The 22631-nt window shown below is 48.5% G+C and overlaps 2 protein-coding genes across 3 annotated transcripts in view; one reads left to right on the top strand and one right to left on the bottom strand.

Moving 5' to 3' along the window:
• SLC9A7 (solute carrier family 9 member A7) overlaps nt 1-22631 on the bottom strand; it is a 121463-nt gene that overhangs the window by 65626 nt on the left and 33206 nt on the right. The window lies entirely within an intron of this gene.
• On the top strand, nt 7480-9599 carry LOC308239459 (erythroid transcription factor-like; the record flags this gene model as incomplete). The annotated part of the gene is made up of 4 exons (XM_080652264.1): nt 7480-7822; nt 7930-8036; nt 8549-8674; nt 9234-9599. The coding sequence occupies 4 exons, from the start codon at nt 7480-7482 to the stop codon at nt 9597-9599; spliced, it is 942 nt and encodes a 313-aa protein (XP_080508390.1).

Genomic DNA, 22631 nt, shown 5'->3' with positions numbered 1-22631 from the left:
TCTCTAGGGAGAGGACTTTCATGGCTGGGGGTCAGAGGAAAGACAGGACTTAATTTTCATTGTTGAGCCATTTTAGTTTTATACCATGTACTATATATATATATATATATATATATATATATATATATATATATGTGTGTGTGTGTGTGTGTGTGTGTGTGTGTATCCTATCTAATAAAGAGGGAATATGCTAATTGACACTCACGCCCTCACAAAGATGGAGGCACCCACAGCCAATAAGGAGGGAATATGCTAATTGACTTCCCCACCCTCAAAAATGGTGGCGCCCACAGCCACAACATGGTGGCGCCCAGTCCCCTCAGCCCCGCTGGGCGGTAGCCACGCAGCAAGGCCAGGCCTGTCCCTAGGTGGGCCCAGCCACTGCACGCACCTGCCTCCAGAGTCCACCAGTCCCCTCAGCCCCCAGCTGCCCAGGGCCAGCCCAAGGCACAGGCAAGCCTCAGATGGTGGCGCCCACAGCCACAACATGGTGGCACCCAGTCCCCTCAGCCCCGTCAGACGGCAGGCACATGGCAAGGCCAGGCCCATCCCCAAGCAGGCCCAGCCACTGCATGCACCTGCCTCCAGAGTCCCCCAGTCCCCTCAGCCCCCAGCCGCCCAGGGCCGGCCCAAGGCGCAGGCAAGCCTCGGATGGCAGCTGCCCAGCTACCCAGGGCCGCCCGAGGCTCAGGTAACCAGGGCCGGCCAAGGCTTGTGCTGCCAGCAGTGGCAGCAGCAGAGGTGTGATGGGGCATCACCTTGCCCTGATCGCCAGGTCGCCTCCAGCCCCTGAGGGCTCCCGGACTGTGAGAGGGGGCAGGCTGGGCTGAGGGACCCCCCCTCCAGTGCATGAATCTTCATGCACTGAGCCTCTAGTGTATATATATATATATCCTATTAAAAATAAAACTGATAGCCCAGCCGGTGTGTTTTCATGGTTGAACATCGACCTATGAACAGGAGGTCACAGCTGGATACCTGGTCAAAGGCCCATGCCTGGATTACGGGCTCGAATCCCAGTGTGGGGCATGCAGGAAGCAGCTGATCCATGATTCTCTCTCATCATTGATGTTTCTATCTCTCTCTCCCTCTCCCTTCCTCTCTGAAATCAATAAATATATGCTTTTTTAAATTTTTAAAAAAGAACTGATAGCTAAGTACTGAAGCCAAGTCACTTCCTACCTCCCTGCTCTTGGTACTCACTGTCAGGTCTGTCTCCCAGTCCCCCACCCTCTCTCCTGCTCCCGCCTCTACCCCCACAATCAACGTGGTCAGTTCCTATTCACTTGCAGTACTCAGCTGAGTCATTTAACCACTCCTTTGTCATTTAACCACTCCTTCCTCTGTGCTGTCAGTGCCCACACAACTGTTATTGTGTGTCCTCCCCATGAGATTGCAGTCTCCACTGGCCCCAGCACAATGTCTGGAACATGCTCATCACTCAATTAATGGTTGCTGAAAGAATGAAATCATGAAAATAAAAAACTATAATCCAACTACAAATCATATTAACAGATTATACACATATGGAAGTGTTAGTTCCCTAAATTGTGAACATAATGCCTTCCCCCTCCCAATTTATGACTGGGTTTTGGCAGGCAAGAAAACAGTATCTGGAAAGATCAGAGCTTTGTGCTTTTGATGCAATTCTTTTGAGTCATGAAACTGGTGTCTGGGAAGTATCCAAAGTCAATAATCAGAGTCAACATTAATGACATGAAAAGAAACACACCATATACTCAGCAAAACCTTTTACATGTTTATGAGGACAGAATAAAATGTAATTACTCACTGGTTTTAACTCAGCTCCGCTCAAAATCATATCATATTTAACAGCCTACTTGATAAAACAAAGCACACAGTGGAAAAGCTATAATCGAAAATCTGTTGTTAATCCCTCTGAGAGTTGGTACCAAACACATTTACTCTGCATTGCAGGAGGGGAGGGTTCTTAGCTGCCTGCTGAGGAGACAGTGCTGGCCAGGTCACAGCACCTGCCCTCCTGAGCTTCCATACATCACCCCTGCCCTCCCAGGGAACACATAAGTAACAAAAAAGCCAGTCAAATCGTAACAAGCACCATAAAACAGAGGCGTAAAAAGATGTCATAGCCCAGCTGGCATGGCTCAGTGGTTGAGAGTCCTATGAACCAGGAGGTCACGGTTCGACTCCCAGTCAGGGTATACCCAGGTTGTGGGCCTGATCCCCAGTGGGGGGCGTGCAGGAGGCAGCTAATCAATGATTCTCTCATCATTGGCCTTTCCATCTCTCTCTCCCTCTCCCTTCTTCTCTGAAATATGTGTGTGTGTGTGTGTGTGTGTGTGTGTGTGTGTGTGTGTGTGTGTGTTTTAAGTTGGCATAGCCCAGCCGGAGTGGCTCATTTGTTGAGCATCGTCCCCTGCACTGAAGGGCTGCTGGTTCCATTCCGGGCCAGGGCACAAGCCTGGTTTTCAGGTTTAAGCCCCTGTCAGGGCGAGTGCTGAAGGCAACTGATTGGTTTCTTGCTCTCTCTCACTCTCTGTGTCTCTTTCTCTCTGTCTTTTTCTCTTCCCTCCCTCCCTCCCTCCCTCCCTCCCTCCCTTCCTCCCTCCCTCCCTCTCTCCCTCCCTCCCTTCCTCCTTCCCTCCCTTCCTCTCTCCAAGCATGTCCTTGGGTGAGGATTAAAACCGGAAAACATTTGAAAAGGTGCCATAGTGAAGAAGAGAATGAATAATTTTTCAGGTGAAAAAGTAGCTGAAGAAAACATCACAGTGACTCCTCAGTTGTGTCTTTCAAGATGAGTCAGACTTATGGATGAAAGAAGAGGGGGTGTGAATTATATTTCAGATAAAGCCGTCAGCATGAGGTAGGAAAGTGAACATTCACCACAGTAGCACGGCTGGAGCATACCCCATGTTGGGAGTAAGGGGGAGGGTGGAGACCAAGTGTCAAGGAGTGAGGCTGGTGCAGGGAAGATGATGAGCCGTCTCTTTAAGCCAAGCTCTGGAGAGGAGATATTTCCCACAGGAAACAGAGGCCACAGAGACTCCTGGGATAAGAGGGAACATAATCAGGCCTGACTTTTATTTTATTTATTTATTTTTTAATCAGGCATGTGCCCTTGACTGGAATTGAACATGGGATCATTTAGTCCGCAGGCTGATGCTCTATCAGCTAGGGCAGGCCTGACTTTTAGAAGACACTATAGCAGCAGTACAGAGAAGTAATTGTAGGAGAGAGAGGCTACAAGTACAAGACCTTTATCAAGCTTTCCTAAAAACATCATGCCTCTCAGGAGAAAAAAATCCAAATTATTCCTCCAGTTAAATAGATCCCTACATTACCAATGGTGGATAAAAAAAAAGGTTTCTAGGGAAAGTAACCTCACAGCATCTGATCATAAATTCCTAAATGTGCAGGCCATGATGTGTCGTTACGTCCCAGACACATAACTTTGTTAGTAAAAGGTTTATCTTTGCCTTAAGCCTGCCCTGTCCATTGTTTCTGTGTATCTACGTTAATATGCCTCTGAAATGCCTCTTTTTTGAAGCTAACCACCTTCAAGAGAGCATATAATTTTGTTAACAACCCTGTAATCCAATCCCCACCTTGCTTTCTCCCACCTCCGTGTACTCTTCCTCACTTCCCTCAATTTCAAATGTGTAAAAGAAATTGTAAAACTCATTCTTGGAAGCACTTGAGATCTTGCTTCCTGGCAATGTTGTAAGTTTAGCTCAAATAAATTTTTCTAACAATTCTCTACGGGTGTTTTACATCAGCATTATCTTCTTTCTCCTCTTTCTTTTATTTAACAAAATACAGTGTGTCCACAAAATGTATACACACTTTGAATAATTATTAATTCCAATGGGTTAAATCTGAAAAGCAAGAAACACTAGAATTAATTATTCAAAGGGTGTATAAATTTTTGGGACACCTTTATTATGAAATTGCTATTATTTTAAAGGAGTGATCATGTATTATGGCTATATTTTTCAAAGATTCCTTTTGCAGATAAATACTGAACTACCTATATACACTGAGTGGCCAAATTATTATGATCTCTGAATACATAATAATCTGGCCACTCAGTGTGTATACACACACACACACACACACACACACACACATATATATATATATATATATATATATTAGAGGCCCAGTGCATGAATTCGTGCATGGGTGGGGTCCGGCCAGCCTGGCCAGGGGGAGGGGACATGGGTGGTTGGCCGGCCTGCCTGCTGGTTGAACTCCTGGTTGAGGGGACAATTTGCATATTAGCCTTTTATTCTATAGGATATACACTGAGTGGCCAGATTATTATGCGTTCAGAGATCATCATCATCTGGCCACTCAGTGTATATAAAAGCCTAAGTGACTGTTACGACCGAACAATCATAAAGACCGATCGCTATGATGCTCACTGACCACCAGGGGGCAGATGCTCAATGCAGGAGCTTCCCCCTGGTGGTGAGTGCACTCCCACAGCGGGAGCACTGCTCAGCCAGAAGCCGGGCTCACAGCTGGCGAGCGCAGCTGCTGCTATGGGAGCCTCCCCTGCCTCCATGGCAGCACTACCAAGTGGTGGCGCAGGCGCAGTGGGGCCAGGATGAGCGGCAGTGGAGCTGCGCCAGGCCCTGGCTGGGGTTCCTCCCTGGCCACTTGCAGCTTCGGCACTGCTATATCCCTAGGGGGGATGTTGGACTGCCGGGTTTTTTTTAAATATATTTTATTGATTTTTTACAGAGAGGAAGGGGAGGGATAGAGAGAAACATCGATGAGAGAGAAACATCGATCAGCTGCCTCCTGCACACCTCCCACTGGAGATGTGCCCACAACCAAGGTACATGCCCTTGACTGGAATCGAACCTAGGACCTTTCAGTCCGCAGGCCGATGCTCTATGCACTGAGCCACACCAGCCAGGGCCGGACTGCCGGTTTTGGCCCGATCCCTGCAGGCAAGGGATCCCAGATTGCAAGAGGGTGCAGGCCAGGCTGAGGGACCCCACCCGTGCATGAAGCCATGCACCGGGCCTCTAGTGTACAAATAAAATTTGAGGTTTTGTGTCACGGGAAGGGGTAGCTGTGGGGGGTACAGGTAAAACAAAATTGACTATAAGCTGGTAATTAACAAAGCTGGGTAATAGGTACATGGAGTTTGATTTATTATACTTCTGTGTGTGTGTTTGACACCACAAAGCAATTCTCCGACACCAGCTGGGTATCCTACAATTAAACTCAATTCTGATACTACCTGGAGACAACTTCAGATCCCACAAATTAAGGGCTCAGGCCCACAAGATTGTCCATCCCACTCCACCTTTGACCTCAGAGGCCTATCACAAATCCAGATTGTCAACTGTGTTTCTGACCAACCAGCTATAGATCAGAGGTCCCCAGAACCCCCTCTTTGGGTTCAAGTAATTTGCTAGACTGACTCACAGGATTCAGAAACATTTTATTTACTAGATCACCAGTTTATTATAAAGGATAAAACTAAGGAACAGCTAGATAGAAGAGATGCTTAGGGCATGGTATGGAGAAAGGGCATGAAGCTTCCATGTCCTCTCTGAGCTTGACATTCCCAACATGTCCACGTGTTCACCAACCTGGAAGCTCTACAACCTCATCATTTTGGGTTTTTATGGAGGCTTAATTACATAAGCATGAATGGTTAAATCATTGACCATTGGTGGCATAACTGAATTTCTAGCCTCTCTCCCCTCTCCGGAGGTCAGGGGGGTGGGACTAAAAGTTCAAATCCTCTAATCACACAGTTGGTTCCCTAGGCAACAAGCCCCCATCCTGAGGCGCTTTCCAAAAGTCACCTCACTACATAAACTCATGTGTGGTTGAAAGGGGATTGTTATGAATATTAAGACACCTTTATTGCTCTTAACAAGGGAATTTCAAACCTTTTCACAGAATTTTCAAATCTGTGACCAAATACATATTTCTCAGAAAAACCACAATATCACAATACTATTGCCTCAACTTATATGTCTTTGAAATTTTCCATAATAAAAAATTTTCTTAAAGTCATCCATCCAGTGTGACTCAGTGGTTGAGCATTGATTCCCTGTCAGGGCACATGCCCGGGTTGTGGGCTTTGATCCCCAGTAGGGGGTATGCAGGAGGCAACCAATCAATGATTCTCCTCTCATCATTGATATTTCTCTCTCCCTCTCCCTTCCTCTCTGAAATCAATAAAAATATATTACATAAAAAAAGAAATCCCCATCAGCAAACTCTTTGGGAACCCCGATTGAGTTCAGGAGCCTTGCTTCCATTGTTGACAATGAGCCCTGACGTCACTCTGCACAACACTCCCTACCTCACGCCCCACCCCACAGAGTCCACAGGAACCCGTGATCCAACTCTCAACATGAATCTCAGTCTTGAACTTACATGGAAAATCCTCTCCTGAACCTGTGGGAGGCACTTATCCTGCCCCCTGCATTAAGTCCAGACCTCATACTACACAGGCACCTACAGCCTCACCTGGCACAGGACCCCCTGCCTAGACACTGGAAACACTCTCCTGACCCTGTATAGGAAACCCTGATATGACTCTCTGACAGCCTTGTTCTGGAAGCCTTGTCCTCACCTTGTACAGGAGCCACTGTCCTGACTGTGGCTAGTGGCTACCACATGAAACAGCGTAGCTCTGGGGAGTCTACAGAATCCTGAAGCAGACACTGCTATAGGCTTTTCAACCCTCTTCCCCTTTCTTCCTGACTCACTCACTTTCCCAGCCTCCCTTACAATGACAGGTGGACATGTGACAGTTCTGATCAATGGAATGAGAAGAGTGACATACACAACTTCCAGGCCTGGCCCATAGGAATGTCTCCTGGGCCCTGGCTGGTGTGATCAGCGGTTAGAGCATGTGCACCAAAGGATCTCAGGTTCGATTCTCAGTCAAGGGCATGCACCTGGGTTTAGGTTTGATCCTCAGCCCCAATCGGAGCACATGCAGGCAGCTGCTGAACTGGCTTTCCTGGCAGGGTTCCATGCTGTTGGGGTTGCCATGGAGGCCCTTAGCTAGGGTAGAACCCCACAAAGAGGCCATCTTGGAAATGGCCGGAAGCCTTCATGAGGCTATGTGGACCACATTCCCTATGTATGTGCAGGTCTGGGAATGTACATCCCCAGACTGCCTCATCGGCCATGAATGTTGTAAGTAGGTGGGGGTGGCCCTAGTTGTTGAGTGGCCCACGGGGCTCCACACAGTTATGCTCAAAGCCCATTGGGAAATAGCTGCAGGTGACTGCAGCTGCCAGGGTGACCAGTGGGGCTCAGATCCAGGAGTCCCTCAGGGCCAGCAGCTGTTCTGGCAACCTATGGGAAGGTGGGAAGGTTGGCCACCATGCTGGGGCTGTTGGGCACCACTGCACCCTGAAAGCAGGATGGCGTCAGATCGTTCTGTCCCCTTCTTTCTTCCTTCCCATACCCACCCCCTCAACAGGCTTCCAGGTGAACCCATGTCTCGGCTGTATGGAGGGGACCCCAGGGGGCTCACCATACACCAGCTGGGCCTATGGCAACACTGGGCTCTACCCTCCCTCCACTGTGTGCCCCAACGGGGAGGACGCCCCGCCTCAGGTCTCAGAAGATTCCTATGTGAGAGGCACCTCCCTAGAGACCTTAAGGACACGGCAACTGAGTCTGGACCTGTTGACACTGGGACCTGCAGTGCCCTCCTCCATCCCTGTCCCCAGCTATGCCTACGGGGCCCCCAACTTTTCTGGGAGCTTCTTTCCTCCTACCGGAAGCCCCCCCAATCCAGCGGCCTATTTCTCCACCAACCTTCACGGAATCCTGCCCATGGCCACCTGTGGTGAAGTTCCCCAAAGGGGACAGGGAGGTTGAGGTGGGATGGGGGGGGGGGTCCAAGGCAAAGTTGGGCTGAATCTGGTCCCTCTTCCCCCCTGTCCACCTCACCAGAGGCCAGGGAGTGTGAGTACTGCAGAGCGACAGCCACTCCGCTGTGGAACCTGTGCAATGCCGATGGTCAGACGATGAATAGGCAGAACAGGCCCACAAAGCGCCCGGTAAGACCCCAGGCCTGCCTCCCCTCATCCAGGTACTGCTGTTCCCACTCCATGCAGGATCTCTGTCCTCACACTCTATGAGAACCCCGACCCCCCTCCCTGCCCCATCCACTCAGGGACCCAGCTCTGCACAGGAGTGTCTACCCTCAGCCCACCCTCAGGCTGCAAGCAGGCACGCCGTCCACTCCCTGCACAGCTGTTTTCATACTTGGCTACACACTGGGATCACCGTGGGGCCCTCCCGAGATGTGTTGATTTACTTGGTCTGGGGCGCTGCCTGGGCATCAGGATTGTTTTCGACTTACCAAGTGATTCCAATGTCCACCAACGTTGAGAACCACTGATGCAGTCTCCCACACCATCTGGAAAGCCCCAGGACAGGAGGCCATGTCCTCACCCCTTAGAGAACCCTCAGTCTACGCCTTGTCCAGGAAGCCCTCCTTCACCCTGACCCTCACCTCCTGTGTCCTCCACCCCCCAGTGCACTGACCCTCACATTCTTGCTGCCCCAGAAGGTCAGCAAGTGGGCAGGTGCCCAGTGCACCAACTGCCAGACAACCACCACAGCAGTGTGGCGGATGAACGCCAATGGAGACCCTGTGTGCAATCCCTGTGGACTCTATTACAAGCGACACAAGGTGTGCTCTGCCTCTTGGAGCCTCCCCCCTGCTCTCCCATCCCACTAACCCTGCCTTCCTTCTCCTTCTTTTCCTTTCCTGTATTCTTCCTATCTCCCTTCGCTCTCTTATCCCTGTTATTCTCCTCCCTCCTCCTTGCCCCTCATCTCTCTCTTCTCTGCACCTTCATCTTCTCCCTGCCTTTCTTTTCCCTCCTGCTCCCATCTCTCTCCTCCATTTCTCATCTCCTTCCTCCTCCCCCCTCATCCCTTTCTTCTCTGTACCTCCATCTCCTCCCTGCCTTTCTTTTCCCTCCTGCTCCCTTCTCTCTCCTCCATTTCTCATCTCCTTCCTCCTCCCCTCCAGCCATCAGCTAGTCCTATGGCTAGAGGCTCCCCCAGCCTTTCCCCAGCTTAGGGCCTCACAAGCTCATGATTCCTTAGGGCATTATCTGTGCCACAGCTAGGGCCTGCTCCCCTAGTCCTGAGCCAGTTCCCTACTCTTAAGGAGTGGGGTGGAAGGGTGGAGACACAGAGGTAAAAGTTTGAGGTTGGGACCACTCATGGCCTCCCTTTGTCAGGTGAACCGACCACTGACCATGCAGAAGGATGGTATAAAGACTAGAAAGCGCAAGGCATCACAGAAAGTAAAAAAGAAGCCAGCGTCAAGTCTGGGAGGCACAGGACCAGCTGATGCACCAGCCAGTGGCCTCATGGCTGGGGACAGCGATGGTAAGAATTGTGGGGAGGTGGCCTCAGGCTTGACATTGGGCCCACCTGGCACTGCCCATCTCTACCAAGGCCTGGGCCCCGAGGTGCTGTCAGGGCCTGTCAGCCACCTCATGCCTTTCCCCGGGCCCCTGTTGGGCTCACCCACAGGCTCCTTCCCCACAGGCCCCATGCCTCCCACCAGCAGCAGCACTGTGGAGGCGCCACTCAGCCCATGAGGACAGAGCATGGCCTCAGAGCAGGGGTGGGGTCCCTCTCCGCGTGGAGCCAGCAGTCCCTCTACAACCCAACCCTTTGGGCCCCCGACGCCCCTTGGTCTGGACCATCAAAGATTTGTGAAATAAAGCTCCAAAGTCCTGAAGTTGGAGGTGTGGCTCTGAGTGGGATGAATAAAGAGCCGTGGTAGGTGGGTGTGCAACGGTGCCTGTGGTTCTCTGGTGATGGCGTGAGGCTGTGAGAGACAGCACGTGTGACCCTTCATGACAGTGGGTTACGATGTGCAAGTATAACATGATATGTATGTGAAACCACATGTGACAGCAACCAGGGTGTATGAAATGGCGTGTACATGCACACGTCATGGGCAGAGACAGCGTGTGGTGGCTGATTGCTCTGTGAGGTGGTGACCATGGGGGTGAGGTTGTGAGAGATGGTGTGCCTGACACCAGGCGACTGTGAGGAATGAGCACAAGTGATTGTACGAGAGGACGTGGGGGTATGTGTGTAACGGGGTGTGCGGAGGCAACATGTGAGGTTGCACTCATGTGATTGCGCACCACGCAGGGTGGTTCTGAGACGGTGTACCAGGCACAGCATGTGTACCAGGCTCAGCATCTGATAAACAAACATTTCTGGAATGCTGACCAAGGACTGTGTAGGACGGTATGTGGAGACCTAGCAGTGTGACCTGAGGTACTGCGTGTCAGGAGGTCTTTGTGGGTCTGGTAAGGGCAGCACTTGTGTGTCAGAATCTGTATGTGAGCGTATCCCATATCATGTGCCCTGTCACAGTGCCTCTGAGCGGCTGACAGCGTGAGCAGCTCTGTACATGTGTTTGTGGAGGTATCCTCCTATCTAATAAAGAGGGAATATGCTAATTGACCATCACTCCATCACAAAGATGGCTGCACCCACAGCTGAGGCCAAGTTCCCATAAGGAGCCTTAACAAGCCATCAGCAGGGACCTGAGGCTACGCCCTCCCCCACCCCTGTGGGGCTTGACAGGGGACCTCAAGGTGCACCCCCAGTGCTGGGTCAGGGGAACTCAGGCTATGCCCCCGCACAGCAGGGCTTGACAGTGGACCTGAGGCTGTGCCCCCCTGCCTGACGGGGCTTGACGGGGGACCTCAGGCCATGCCCCCCACTCCAGCACCAGGCCAGGGGACCTCAGACCGCACCCCCCGCCTGACGGGGCTTGACGGGGGACCTCAGGCCACGCCCCCCACCCCAGCACTGGGCCAGGGGACATGAGGCTGTGCCCCCCCCCACCCAGCAGGGCTTGATAGGGGACCTCAGGCCATGCCCCCCACCCAGCGGGGCTTGACAGGGGACCTCAGGCCATGCCCCCCACCCAGCGGGGCTTGACAGGGGACCTCAGGCCATGCCCCCCACCCAGCGGGGCTTGACAGGGGACCTCAGGCCATGCCCCCCACCCAGCGGGGCTTGACAGGGGACCTCAAGGTGCACCCCCAGTGCTGGGTCAGGGGAACTCAGGCCGTGCCCTCTGCCCAGCGGGGCTTGACAGGAACCTGAGGCTGCAACCCCTGCCCAGCGGGGCTTGATGGGGACCTGAGGCTGTGCCCCCCTCCCGGTGCTGGGCCAGGGGACCTGAGGCTGTGCCCCCCCCACCTGACAGGGCTTGATGGAGGACCTCAAGTCACGCCCCCTGCCCTGGTCTGGGCTGGGGGACCTCAGGCCACGCCTCCTGTCCTGGTGCCAGACCAGGGGACCTGAGGCTACACCCCCTGCCCGGTGGCGCTTGACAAGGGTGGGACTGGCTGGGTCTGGATCTAGCCCAATGTGGGCGGCCAACGAGGTCTGAGTCTCATACGATTTTGAGGCGCATGTGGGTGGGCAGAGACTTGACTCTGGGTCCCGTGGTGAGCCCCAGACTCTGACAGGAGGAAGGTTTTCATATACATTTTATTAATTTTCTTTCATCTCTGATACTTCTGTTATAGAGAAAGGGCAAATACCAATATTAAATTATTTCCTCTAGCCGAAACCAGTTTGGCTCAGTGGATAGAGCGTCGGCCTGCGGACTGGAGGGTCCCGGGTTCGATTCCGGTCAAGGGCATGTACCTTGGTTGCGGGCACATCCCCAGTGGGAGGTGTGCAGGAGGCAGCTGATCGATGTTTCTCTCTCATCGATGTTTCTAGCTCTCTATCCCTCTCCCTTCCTCTCTGTAAAATATCAATAAAATATATTAAAAAAATTATTTCTTCTAATTAATCCCTTTTTAATGTGCACGAATTTTGTGCACCGGGCCACTAGTCCTATCTAATAAAGAGGGAATATGCTAATTGACCATCCCTCCATCACAAAGATGGCTGCACCCACAGCTGAAGCCAAGTTCCCATAAGGAGCCTTAACAAGCAATCAGCAGGGACCTGAGGCTACACCCTCTCCCGCCCCCGTGGGGCTTGACAGGGGACCTCAGGCAATGCCCCCTGCCCAGCGGGGCTTGACAGGGGACCTCAAGGTGCACTTCCCATCCTGATGCTGGGCTAGGGGACCTCAGGCTTCTCCCCTCACCCCAGCGACAGGCCGGGGAATCTCAGGCCATGCCCCCCACCAGGTGGGGCTTAACAGGGGACTTCAAGCCCCACCCCCCACCCCAGCACCAGGCTAGGGGACCTTAGACAGCACCACCCACCTGGGGGGGGGGCTTGACAGGGGACCTCAAGCCACGCCTCCTGCCTTGGCACCAGGCTGGGGGACCTCAGGCTTTGCCCCTGCCCTGGCGCCCAGCTGGGGGACCTCAGGCCGTGACCCCCGCCCCAGTACCAGGCCAGGGGACCGGAGGCCATGCCTCCCACCCGGTGGGGCTTGATGGGGGACCTCAAGGTGCGCTTCCCATCCTGGTGCTGGGCTAGGGGACCTCAGGCTGCGCCCCCCACCAAGTGGGACTTGACAGGGGACTTCAGGCCACGCCCCCCACCCTGGAACCAGGCGGGGGGGTCCTCAGGCCGCACCCCCCACCCCAGCACCGAGCCAGGGGACCTGAGGCTGCGCCCCCCTGCCTGGTGGGGCTTGAGAGGGGAACTCAGGCCATGTCCCCCACCTGGTGGGGCTTGACGGGGGACCTCAGGGCACACCCCCACCCCGGTCTGGGCTGGGGGACCTCAGGCCACACCCCGTCCTGGCGCCAGGCCAAGGGAACTGAGGCTATGCCCCCTGCCTGGCAGGGCTTGACAATGGTGGGACTGGCCAGGTCTGGATCTAGCCCAATAAGGGGGGGGGGGGCGGCCGGGTTGGGGTCTCATGCAATTTTGAGGCGCATGTGGGTGGGCAGGGACTTGACTCTGGGTCCCCTGGTGCGCCCAAGACTCTTATAGAAGGAAGATTTTCATATACATTTTACTAATTTTCTTTCATCTCTGACACTTCTATTATAGAGAAAGGGCAAATAGCAATATTAAATTATTTCCTCTAATTAATCCCCTTTTAATGTGCACGAATTTCGTGCACCAGGCCACTAGCCTATATATATAGTTTCAGTCTGTAAGCTAGGGACCCACCTCCAAGGGACAGAAGACATGTTCAGGACAGGAATGGGAGGGGAGGGTGGGGATGGAATGGCGGCCAGCAAGAAGGGCAAAAGGCCAGTCTTAGACCCTGGGGTTGTCCAGGGGCCCACCTGTCACTCATCTCTTATCTCTCTCAGCCCAGCTCGGCCTGCAGCCCTGTGGGAAATGGTAGAGAAGGAGGGGGGAGATTAGGAGACAAAATAATCTCTAGGGGGGATATTTAGACCCCACAGGTGGGGAGCTCCCCACAGTGCCAACTCCCTCCCCAACACACTCACTGACCTGGGTGAACTGCTCCCCCTGAAGTGGAATCTGTTCTTCCATGGAACAGACCCTCACATGGGAGCATGCTCGGAGTCAGGTGACATCCTAACCCAGACAGGTTAAGTGGCTCTCCCAAGGCCACACAGCTGGTGGCACAGGGCTGAGCCAAGCTCCGTGGCTTAGCCTCCACACTGCCCAGAGGCTCCTAACCTCAAGCAGCACCGTTTCCTGAGTGCTCACTGTGCTCGACAGCAGCCGGGAGGCTCAGCTGCTTTCGTTCATGAACACCTGAAAAAATACTCTAGTCCGGCCAGTGTGGCTCAGTGGTTGAGCGTCCACCTATGAACCAGGAGGTCACGGTTGGATTCTTGGTCAGGGCACATGTTCAGGTTGTGCATTGCATCCCCAGTAGGGGTCGTCCAGGAGGCAATTGATCAATGATTCTCTTTCATCATTGATATTTCTATCTCTCCCTCTCCCTTCCTCTCTGAAATCAATAAAAATATATTTTTTAAAAAGTCATTTACTCAACATGAAACTTAAAGCACTGATTCCAGCAGTTTTCTCCCCCATGCTCAACATCCCCCTAACACCTCTAACTCAACAGGTCCAAGAGGTAGGTAACTCTCAGTCCACCCTGTAAACATTGTTTCTCTTCCCCATTTCCTGTCTCTGTGAGAACCAGATACCTGTGAGTCATCCCTATTTCATTTATCCCCAAGGCAGTCATCTAGTTCTGCAGAGGAGCAACCATTCTTCTCACACAAACTCTTTTTAACAGCCTTTTAGCCTCCCTGCACCCATTCCACTCCTCAGCAGCCAACCTCAAAACCACAAAAAGAACAGTAATTCTAAAATAAACATCTCTGCCTAGCTTAAAGTCTTCCAGCTGAGGCAGGATAGTTAGGTGTTAGGAGAATTTTTGACAAATGGGAAAAGGGAAACTGAGGCAAATGGTTAGAGACAAATAGGGCCAAACAAGTCAAGCAATTTACAGCCAGCTAGTAAGTCCCAAGATCTTATCTTCCCTAACCAAGGACACTTGAGAGCAAATAGCTTACACCTCTGCTCCCTAACCAGAGAGTAATAACTTAAATCACCTGGTCAGGGAGGTAGATAACAGAGACCCAATTAGTGCCCAGCCAGATGCAAGAAAGAACAGATGAAGTCAGGGGAACAAATAACAAAAGACCCAATTAGACCAAACAAATCCAAGATAGATGCAAAGCTGACCAGAAAATGACCCTGGTGCCCCTGTGTTTTGGTGCATCAACACATTTAAGAACACACCTGGAAAACCGATGACTATTCTGCTGAAACCCTCCCCTGAGACCTCCCCTGAGATACTCAGCTGCAAAAGAAAGATAAAAGCCTTCAAGACAAAGGATACCAGCCTGGGTCTCTCTCTGGAGCAAGCCCCATGCCTTATCTCAGGGGTGAACTTTTTATTCACTTTCTCCTAAACTCTCACTGTCCTCAGCTTTCATAAACACACTCTTAAAATCACTTGGACTTGTGTTGTGAAATCTTTCCTGCACTACACACATAGTGAGGTAGACTGAGGTCCAGTCCCCATCCAGTGACACAGTGACTCCTTACAATTCACAGGACAAGAGCCTCCACTCCTCAGCAAAGCACGACCTGTTGATTTCGTTGTGTTTATAAGGTCCTGAGGTCTTCCTTAATACCATCTTAGTGAATGGAGCTAATTTTCTGACTAGTGAGCAGCATGCCCAGTTCACATCTGATGTCCACAGTCACCGTAGGGGATCATCTAGCCGTTACTGGAAAGTTCAGGTCACCAGTCAGCCAGCACCTTCTCAGTTTCAGAAGAATGCCAAGGCCTACCTGACTGCCCCCACGGGAGAAGGGACCCAAGGCTCATATACGGGGTGTCCCCAAAAGTGTATACACACTGTAACAGCTGATAGCTCAATTTCGAAAATGAAACCCATTTTAATAAACACCACCTTTATCATTATTCAAAGTGCGTGTATACATTTTTTTGGGACCCATTCACGGTGGCTGGCTGACTGAATAAGCAAAATGTGGCCACAACAAGGAATTTGCATCTGTGAGACTGATCTATTTAAGGCTATCACTCAAATCCAATCAACTGGCCACCTAAGCAAAGGAGTCCAAAGAGATATTAACCATGAAAGGAAGAGAAATGAAGCCACGAGAAAGGACATACTTTCTGTTCAGAATAACAAAGAGGGACATATCACCTTTATTAAAGGTACTCACAATAGGTTAGCAAAATAGCAAAATAAAAGGGGGAGTGTTTGGAGAACATGTGAGCCACTGGAAAGTAGAGCCCAAGGTGTCTTTTTCCACCACCATGGACTAGGTTGTCTATTTCTTCCTTCCACATGCCTCCCGGTCACTCAGTCTCAAACTATAGCTTTTGTTTACAGAGAGATGAAAAATGTCTCCCTGAACTCAAAGTACTGATACCAAGTAACACTGAACAGAACAAACAGTAGTAACCTAGGATCGGTAAGAGTAATCCATTTAATGACAGCATACACAATTGGAATCTCCCCAGGTTACACATTCAACAAATATTTATTGAGCAGTTTACCGCACGCCAGGCACTGGGAATACAGTGGTCAACAGAGTGAGAAAAATCCTAATCGTAATGCACATTCTAGTAGGGGAAATAACAATTTAAAAACAAGATATACAGTCCTGGCCAGATGGCTCAGTTGGTTGGAGCATCGTCCTGTACACCAAAAGGCTGCAGCTTCGATTCCCGGTCAGAGCACACACCTAGGTTGCAGGTTTGATCCCCAGTTGGGGTGAGTATGAGAGGCAGCCAATTGATGTTTCTCTCTCTCTCTCTCTCTCTCTCTCTCTCTCTCTCTCTGTCTGTCTGTCTCTCCATTCCTCTCTCTCTCTAAAAATCAATAAAAACATACCCTTGTGTAAGGATTTAAAAAGATAAATTACATAATACTTTAGAAGCACTATGGAGGAAAATAAAGGAGGGAGGAGCACAGGTAGTGTTGTGTGTTGTGGAAGGTGCTGGATTAGGACAATGGTGCACTATTACAGAGCAAGAAAAGAGGTTCCAGTGAAAAGAAAATGTAATAAACCATCATAAATACAGCAGGTTCCCTGCTCATCTTCTTGCCATTATGTTCTCTGCCAGTTATTTTTTTTCCACGTTTTTAAAAACAAAATCGCCACATCTTGATTACTTAAACTAACAAAAACCAATGTTCATCTCATCATGTGACAAATATGTGTTGAGAACCCACTCTATGTATCAGGCCCTGTAAAGCACTAACCCTAACCCCAACCCCACCACATAAAGTGCACAGTGGTTCCCATCCCCTGAGAATCCATAATCCAACTAAAGGTAAACTGTAGAAAAGAAAAAAACAAGCACTGGTAGAGAGTCTAGTGATCATCCTTTGACTTGTATTACAGCAGTGGGAGCTCACAGTTCTCAGTGAGTCACCAGGCAGTCGAATGCTGTGTGGGCAGGGAGGTCACCTCACAATCTAGCGGGGTGCCGACAGCAATCTAATGTAACAGAAAGGAAAGATCTGCTGCAAAATGCACCGTGAATAAGTTGAACATGGTGATTAAGATACGAATGAGGCAAAAGAACAAAGCGAAGTAAAAGAAAACACCAAGGCTTTGAGCTTAGGTGGCTGGTCAGATGCGGATACCATTTACAGAAGTGAGAATGTCCAGTGGCCAAGCTGGCATTAAAAACGGAAGGTGCTATGTCTAAACTGGTTCCACAGTGAAGTACCTTCAGGGGGAAACAGCTCAAATGATGAGAACATTTGCTTCCAAGAAAGAATGGGACAAATTCCTGTCCACGGACAAAGGGAAGCCTATTTTTCAGTTGTCTTCTCCTGGAACTTTTGAATTCTGTACTATTGCATGTACTAGTATTATCTTATTTCTAAAAAATAATTTTTCAAAGTAGTGAGTTTCAGGACGGTATTGTAGAAATTACATACAGGACAGGACATAAAGGCCTGTAAGCCAGCTATGTAAAAATGATACCTGAAACCACAGATCAGAGAGTAAAAGAAAGTTATCAGAACAAGGACTGGCCCCTCCCCACTTAAGCAAGCTGAGTGAAAGCAGGGAAAACGGGGCAGTCAGAAAAACCCCCTACGTGACAGGAAGAACCCCATTCAAAAATACTACTCAAAGTATCATGGAATGCACCTGGAATAGGGGAGCAGATATGAGGACCCCCACAGATTTAAAGGCAAGGGAATGAAGGTTGTCTTCAGAGTAAGGTAGCAAAATTGTCATAGGTTAGAATGATATAACTGTCAAATTGTGGGAGTAAACTAGGGAATTAGCTGTTTGTGTGCCCTGAAGAGCCTGGGAATCCCCAAACTGCAAGTGACGCACCTGGAATGAACCTGAAATTCATTTAGGGGAAATCCAGTCCACTCAATGGTAACCAGTTTGGGGGAAAAATACTGTGGAAAAAAAAAAAGGAAGAAATGCAAACCTCCAAAAGTTAGGTGGTGAGATCATCCATACAGTCACTGGCTTAAAGGACATAGAACCTTCCCTGGCCAACAGTGGGGAAAATTCAAGGCTATCCCTACCAAGGAGATGGACCCATCAACCTTTTCTAGTCTATATATGAGCATATCATAATCAATTGCCTCTGTTCTTTTTTTAAAAAATATATTTTATTGATTTTTTTACAGAGAGGAAGGAAGAAGGATAGAGAGTTAGAAACATCCTAGAAAGAGAAACATCAATCAGCTGCCTCTTGCACACCTCCTACTGGGGATGTGCCGACAACCAGGTTACATGCTCTTGACCGGAATCGAACCTGGGACCTTTCAGTCCGCAGGCGGATGCTCTATCCACTGAGCCAAACTGGTTTTGGCAATTGCCTCTGTTCTTATTCTGTCCTAAGTAACCTTATGATGATAACCCGGGATTCCCTGCTGCTTGTCTACACAGAGAAGATACTCGGCTCTGCTTCAACTTATATCTGCTGTGCTTCAAGCCAACTCTCTTCTCCTACTTTAATAAAGTGGCACTGTGGTTGAGGTTTGGGCTCTCTGAGCCTGATTAACATGAGCCTAGTCCTGATCACTCAGGCTGCTGACAACTTCAGCTTATGGTCCGGCAATGTCATTGTCTACACGCTGGGCCCAGGTACATGCTAACCATGTGGCTCTTTTAGCCTGCAAGCCTTTTCCTGGCAGCATTTGTGCAACAGGCCTTAACATCAAACTGCAAAAGCATCTGTTTTCCCAGTTCCGTTTCACAGCTCACCCCTGAAATGACAACTATGGCTGTATCCTCCAGGTCTGTTTTAAGGTTGACAGGGAATACCAATATTTTCTGCTAATCGAGTCACTTTAAACAGGTTATAAATCACTGTTAAAAGCCATCAAAAAACACCTTGGCATAAAGCAATCACAAAAATTTCAAACATACGGACTCTTTATCATTCATTACTGACTTAACTGTCCTACTTGGCCTTGGCCGACTGAGCACTACACAAAGAAGAGAGAAAATCTCTTATGGCTTAGGGCAGTGGTCGGCAAACTGCGGCTCGCGAGCTGCGGTTTGCTGCTCTGTTGACTAATGAGTTTGCCGACCACTGGGATAGGGGCTTAATCACAAGGAACAACAACAGCCTATAATTATTGGAATCGAGAGTCTAGGTCAGTGGTCGGCAAACTCATTAGTCAACAGAGCGGCAAACCGCGGCTCGCGAGCCCCATGTGGCTCGCGAGCTGCAGTTTGCCAACCACTGGCTTAGGGCATAAAGGGCAAGCTATCTTCTTCCCCTCCCAGTCCCATTCCCTCCCTCCTGCCTCTAATACAACCATCACTCATTGTAGTCTATATCCAGTCCAAGGTTTAGTAAATATACATATCCAAAAATATATAATATTCTTTTGCTTCTTGTAACTTACATAAATAGGATCATATAGAATTAGGAAACAGATTTAGTTGCTGGAACAAAGACCAAAATAATAGTGGCTTAAACAAGACAGGAGTTTATATTTCTCTCAGGTGAGAGTCAGAGCATAAATATTCCTAAGACAACATGGTGGTCCCCCTGTCTTACTGGTCTACCAACCTCAGGGTGTTGGCCTCACCATCCGGCTCACATTTCAGGGAGAGAGAATTAAGAGCAGGACAAGGAAAGGCTCTTCCCTTCCCTTTATGAAGACAGCCTCTCTTACACCCACTGGCCAGCACCTGGTCACATGGTCACATCTAGCTGCAAGAGAGGCTAGAAAAGAAAGTTTTCTTTCTAGGAAACCATTTCTCCTTCTAAAATTCAATTACTATGAAAGAAATAGAAAGCAGATACTGGGGGACAAGTAGCATTCTCTGCTATATTTACTGGATGTATTTTGCTGCATCTCCCTTTTTTTAATATTATGTTTTTGAGAGTTACCCATGTTCAAAACATAGAAGTTCATGCATGTTCATTGCTCTCAACTTGTACGTTGTACATCTTATAAGAGCTAATGTGACATAGCTGTTTCAGAATTTAGAATCTAAATTCTAAATGTGATATATGTAAATATAGTGGATAGCCCGGTAGGTGTGGCTCAGTGATTGAGCATCAACCCATGAACCAAGAGATCACTGGTTCAATTCCCAGTCAGGGCACATGTCCAGGTTTTGGGCTCAAAACCCAGTAGGAGGCATGCAGAAGGCATCCGATCAATGATTCTCTTTCTTCAGTGTTTCTTTTCCTTTTTTAAAAAATATATTTTTATTGATTTAAGAGAGGAAGGGAGAGAGAGAAAGAGAAAGAAACATCAATGATGAGAGAGAATCACTGATCGGCTGCCTCCTGAGCCACCTCCCCCCACCCCGGGATCAAGCCCCAACCCAGGCATATGCCCTTGACCGTAATCAAACCCGGGACCCTTCAGTCCACAGGCTGACACTCTATCCACTAAGCCCAATCAGCTAGGGGTCTCTTCAGTGTTTCTATCTCTCTCTCCCTCTCCCTTCCTCTCTCTGTCTCTAAAATCAATAAAAACCTACTATGTAAATAAAGTATATATTTATAAAGTGTTTGGAAATGTGATGTCCATTAAATGCTAAACTATATGGATCAGTCTCAGATACAGTCTGGTTGTTTTATAAAGCCTTTACAGTAGTACCCTACAGCAAGCCAATTAAAATAGAAACTAATATTACTAAACTATATAGAAGAGGAATTAAATGGTCCTTGACTTTCTGTTACCGTATGCAGTCAAACATGACATGGATGGTGTCCTGGGTTTCGTGGCAATTGAAACAAAAAGAAAAACACTGTGTTCCATTTGATTTGCATCATTTTGATAAAGGGAAATAAATCAGTTAAGAGAAATTAAATGTTTGCTTAACACTAATTCTAAAACGAATCTGACACGTGACCCCTTATCAAGGCTCAATTAAGAAGAAAGGATAACATCTTTAACAACCTCTTATACAGAAAATGCACAAGGTTTCTCCAGGAAAATGTTTTCTTGGTTGATCCTTAACAAGTAGAGAATTTAACATTAAAAATTTATCTGCAGCCCTAACCGGTTTGACTCAGTGGATAGAGCATCGGCCTGCAGACTGAAAGGTCCCAGGTTCGATTCCGGTCAAGGGCATGTACCTTGGTTGCGGGCACATCCCCAGTAAGGGGTGTGCAGGAGGCAGCTGATCAATGTTTCTCATCGATGTTTCTAACTCTCTATCCCTCTCTCTTCCTCTCTGTAAAAATCAATAAAATATATTTAAAAAAAATTTATCTGCAGCCCAGCCAGGGTGGCTCAGTGGTTGAGTGTCAACCTATGAACCAGGAGATCACAGTTCGATTCCCGGTCAGAGCACATGCCCACGATGTGGGCTTGGTCCCCAGTGTCGGGTGTGCAGGAGGCAGCCAATCAATGATTCTATCTCACCATTGATGTTTCTATCTCTCTCTCCTTCTTCCTTCCTCTCTGAAATCAATTTTTAAAAATGTATCTGCAGAAGATCATGTTAGTGTTCCAGGCTCATGTCGACGTGGATTCCTATCCAGGAGGGAACATCTATGAGGACCTGTCCACTCAGAAAAGGCCAATTCTGCCCAGAGCCTGGTCGCTTCCCTTTGGTGTGGTACTTTGGAAGCCATATTATTAGTGACTCTAGCATAATAAGGGGATTTTTCTCTCTCCTATAATTAACTCAAGGTTTCAAACCAGTTTGAAGAAGTGAAAAGATACTGGTTATTTCTGTGGACTTTTTTTTTCCATGACTGTGAAACATCCAAATATAGTATCTTCCTTTTAACTTTTACTCATATTCAGTAGTTATTTTTTCTAAACCACAGTTAAAATATATTACCCCGATATTGTTTGCTTCTAAGTAATTTGGCCCAAACAGAAAAAGTATATTTCAGTGTGTTAAGAGATAATAGCTTCAAATCAATCAGTGCAGGAAAAGAAATTCTTATTGAATACCCACTTTACGTATACTACGTGTTTTACTTACAACATTATCTCTTCATTTTCAATATAACTTTATGAGCTAGGGATTATTAATGCTACTTTATTGTTAAGAAAATCAGATCTCCTAATAACTTGCTTATTTCCAGTTAAGCAGTCAAATATCCTTGAAACTTGCTTACTATTTATTTTTATTAGGATCTTATTTTTAACTCTTTGAAATTCTTACTTTTACAAAAATAGAACCTAGAAATAATTTATACTGTGGCTAATCCCCAATCATCCCTGAAATAAATTGAGTCCACATAGATGAACAGATTAAAAGGCTGCGGTACATTTACACAATGGAATACTATGCAGCTGTAAAAAAAAATAAGGCTCTCTTACCCTTTAAGACAGCAAGGATGGACCTGGCGAGTATTATGCTAAACAAAATAAGCCAATCAGAGAAAGTCAAGTATCATATGATCTCACTTACATGTGGAATCTAATGAACAAAATAAAAGTGATGAACAAAAATGATCCAAAGACATTGAGGCATGGAACAGACTGATGAGTCTCAGAGGTGAGGGAATGGGAAGAGATTAACCAGAGAATTTCTATGCATATATAAATAGCCCATGGAAAGACAATAGTGTGGGGAAGGCCTGAGAAGAGGAAGGGAGAGGGTTAGAGGGGGCAAGTGGGGGGGGGAGGACATCTATAATACTTTCAACAATAAAGATAATTTTTTAAAACCCTAAAAAAATATTAAAATATGCATTTTTTCCTAAAAAAAAAAAGCTGGTTTCAAGGAGAAAAGAA

This window comes from Plecotus auritus (assembly GCF_963455305.1).
Source record: "Plecotus auritus genome assembly, chromosome: X".
Classification (NCBI taxonomy): Eukaryota; Metazoa; Chordata; class Mammalia; order Chiroptera; family Vespertilionidae; genus Plecotus; species Plecotus auritus.
The sequence above is the reverse complement of the archived record's forward strand: the minus strand, read 5'-3'. Positions and strand labels throughout refer to the sequence as shown.